Source organism: Anneissia japonica, unplaced genomic scaffold, assembly GCF_011630105.1.
Source record: "Anneissia japonica isolate Jap-2015-1 unplaced genomic scaffold, ASM1163010v1 scaffold1889_len2455224_cov183, whole genome shotgun sequence".
Taxonomy (NCBI): Eukaryota; Metazoa; Echinodermata; class Crinoidea; order Comatulida; family Comatulidae; genus Anneissia; species Anneissia japonica.
In genome coordinates, this window is record NW_022752980.1 from 1,353,232 (window position 1) to 1,356,747 (window position 3,516).

A 3,516-nucleotide genomic window follows, 5' to 3' on the forward strand; every position below is an offset into this window, starting at 1 on the left:
TAAAAACTGGGGGAAATGGAGCGTAACAGCCCTTTTTGCACCTTTATCATCAGTGTTTGAGCATTCAAAACAATGTGTGTCATTAACCGTTTCCTAGTTTTTCGTCAAACACCCATTTTGTGTCTTAGAAAAATCAGTACAACATATCAACAATTCTCCGGAGTCTGGCTTTAAAGTTTATCAGGTGGTCAAATCAGATTATTCAAATAAACTCGGCGTACTCATTTAAATCTTTACGTATTAGTGGTGCTCATTCAGTCCCTGGATGGCAATAGAACAAGTCGTAATTTAACCATGTCTTCTGATAAAGGTAGCCCGCCGATCTACACTCCTCAGACGTCTAGGCTAACGAAAGATTCCGATTCCTTTTGGACACGTTTTGGAAGCTTGCCTATAGTGGAGGCTATTTCTAAAAATGTACTTCGGACTTACGATAGTGTTAAGGCCACACCAGTTGTTGGTATTGGAATGCGGATTGTGGAGGGAACTTGTCAAAGCGTGTTACAAGAAGTAGAAACTTACTCAAATTCACTTCCAGGTAACAAAATTTAAATTTAAGTTATTGTTAGGCTAATAATCAGTGTTTAAAACATTATCAAGGTCGCCCTCCAGAACACAGCTGCAAGAACTCTAACATTTACCAAGAAAATACACTCTCGTTGAAGATTAGTAACGTATATCTTACTGCTACTGATACCTTAAACTTAAATCTACACTTCTAATGCCAGGGAATGGAGACATGTGAACCTTGGAAAACAATATTTCACACTGTGCCGTTCCAACTTTTTGAATTGACTTGCCTCTTTGTATCCGCACGTCATCTTCTCGATTGATTAAATGAGACGACCAAAACAAACGATGTTTTCCCAGACTTTCAGGCTTACATAAAAAAAATCAAGCTCCATGCAAAGTATGGTTAATACTAATTGATGAGCATATAATAATAAATGGAGCCGCGTTAGTCTGGTAGAGTATGTCAGATTTTATAATGATACATAAAGTAAGCAATTCAATTATTTAAAATATTTCTTGATCCCAAATTTAATTTGAATTGGTTATTGTACCTCAAAATATAAATATACTGAATACAAATTATTTTTACAGCGAGGTTTCTAGACGATGTGGGTTGTGGCTTGTTGTTTGCCGTTGAAAAGAATTTTCCAATCGTTCAGAAAACACCAGAGGAGGTAAATAACACATATTCAAATAATAACAGCGCCTTATATAGTAATAGCATACTGAAATCCATTTACTACAAGCCATAGGAATGGCTTAGTACACATGAACATTACTATTCATTTAACCCAGCCGCCCCACCTTACCTTTTAAAAATGGGGAAAACAACATTGCATTCAAATTTATATATGAGTGTTATCTTGATATCATAGCCAAAAACTATAGAACCTCAGACGATGCTGGTGTTGATGTGGTTTGGACCTCTCGATTTCAGTTTGTGTTATGAGAGACAATGAAAAAATGGTATATAATTTGGAAACCGGTCATATGGGACCAACATAAATACTAATTTTACTTAAATATGGTCTTGTTTCAATATATATGGACGTCGAGGCATTACATAATAATAGGAATTAAACAATGATTATTTAACTACATTGTAATGATTATTAGCAAATAGTGTTTTGTTGTTGAAAGATCGGCAAGGATATTCAAACTAAGGTGAACCATGGAGCCGAGACATTCGTTCAGTCATTAGCTGGGCAACTCGTCCTCTCCGGCCTGGAGTTTGCAGTGTCAGCTTCAGAATCTGTCTATAATATGATTGACACGGTTGAGAAAGAGACCGTAAGTCAACCTCAAGAAAGTGATGGAGAAATAACACCAGGAGGAGGAAGACAAACGACAATCGACGAGCTGTGGGGTATAAAAGTAAGTATAGTGCTCTGAAGGTAGAATTTCGTCATTTCCAGCACATATCTTTATTTTAAATGCTGATTCATAAGTGATTACTAATAGCTATAAAATATTATTTATTGTTATTTTCAGGAAGAAAATAAACCAGAAAACCTATCGATTATTCGCAGGTCTTTCCGAAACCTAAGACGCTTTGTCGCAACACCATTCTATTTGTTGGTATGTATTATTTCAAACCTACGAAACACTGTAAATTAAAGAACAGCTTGTTCGAAGTTTGTCTAAATTCAGAAACTTGTAATGTTTAATCCATTTCCGTTCATGTTGTGTTATCTTGATTGTCATGCACCTTTATTTACAGACAATGATATTAAAAGGAATCTATAACTGGGTGAAAGACTTTGACAATACGTTAGATCCTGAAAAACGGAAGGAAATAGAAGGAAGGCGGAAGTTAACAGCAAGACGATACTATAGTAATTCGTTGTCTAGCAGAGTGTTGAATGCGGTTCCACCACTTAAATTCGCTTTTAAGATGGCTGGTATAATCGATATTAGTAAGCTGCTGTGCCTTACTGGAAAGGGTATGGTTGGTAAATTTGATTTTCATAATGACATTAAACCAATCACAGCCACTGAATAATGTGTATTTAATTCAGGACCATAAGGAATTGTTGTTGTGTGAATAGGCTTAGTCTTAATAGTGATTTTTGTGTAAAATCCCAACTACCGTAAATATTTACTACAATATGATGAATTTATGAAACCTCAGTGATGTTCATCCAAATAATATATTGATAGGAAGTTTATTTTTTGTTTTGTTTTTGCTTAATGATTTGAATTTAAGCAAGCAGCATAGTTATAATTATAAAAAAAATATATGTTGAGAACTCGGATAGAAATTTACATAATCGTTAATGCGTCTATAGCTCAACATATGGTTAGAGAGATATATTCTTTCCAGTGCGATACAAATTATATATTTTCTTGTAGAAAGTATAGATACAAGTCCTGTAAAGTCATCCAATGATCGTGGAACGAAACGAGGCTATTCCGAGTACACCAGTGACGACTGTGAATTCGATCCAGATACTTACAAGTCTAGTGAAGATGAAGATTATGTGGTGAGTCGATTTCATTAAGCCACAGGCCCTATATTAAGCCGAATCACCATTCCCACTCAAAAAAGTTGTTTTGGGGACGGCCGCTTCCCAGATGCTGACATAGGCCTATGCAGTGGTGGCGCCAGCAACACCCTTTGCATTGTCGAAAAGGCCTGGACCTCGTTTGACGACGATGTATAGAAAAGCACAATTGGGCCATACAAATTATCCAACGTGAACCCTACCAGGTTTCCAGGACCCTGACCGAAGTCGGCAACCCCTTGGTTCGGACCCCTCTGTATAGGACATGTCGGACCCACTGTCGGCAAGTTTCTGAAGCCACCGCTTGGTTTATAGGTATTTTTCCGGGGCGAATTCAGAATTTTTCAAACGTGGGGCACAACAAGTTCAGAATATGATAGTGAGTAGCACATAGCATTAATATGCATTGAAATTTTTAAAATAGCAAAACCGGGGGGGGGGGGTGCCCCCCCCCCACTGGATCCGCCCCCGTTTTTTTTTTTTTTAAAAATTAGGGGGG

At 37.1% G+C, this 3,516-nt stretch overlaps 1 protein-coding gene across 1 annotated transcript in view; it reads left to right on the forward strand.

The window, feature by feature from the left end:
- Positions 1 to 230: 230 nt before the first annotated feature.
- Positions 231 to 3,516, forward strand: part of LOC117122581 — a 7,029-nt gene continuing 3,743 nt past the window's right edge. Inside the window, exons 1-6 of the mRNA XM_033268200.1 lie at positions 231 to 538; positions 1,105 to 1,187; positions 1,654 to 1,887; positions 2,005 to 2,091; positions 2,234 to 2,456; positions 2,866 to 2,996. Coding sequence (XP_033124091.1) covers positions 295 to 538; positions 1,105 to 1,187; positions 1,654 to 1,887; positions 2,005 to 2,091; positions 2,234 to 2,456; positions 2,866 to 2,996 — 1,002 coding nt within the window. The 5' untranslated portion in view covers positions 231 to 294. The remainder of the gene's footprint in view (positions 539 to 1,104; positions 1,188 to 1,653; positions 1,888 to 2,004; positions 2,092 to 2,233; positions 2,457 to 2,865; positions 2,997 to 3,516) is intronic.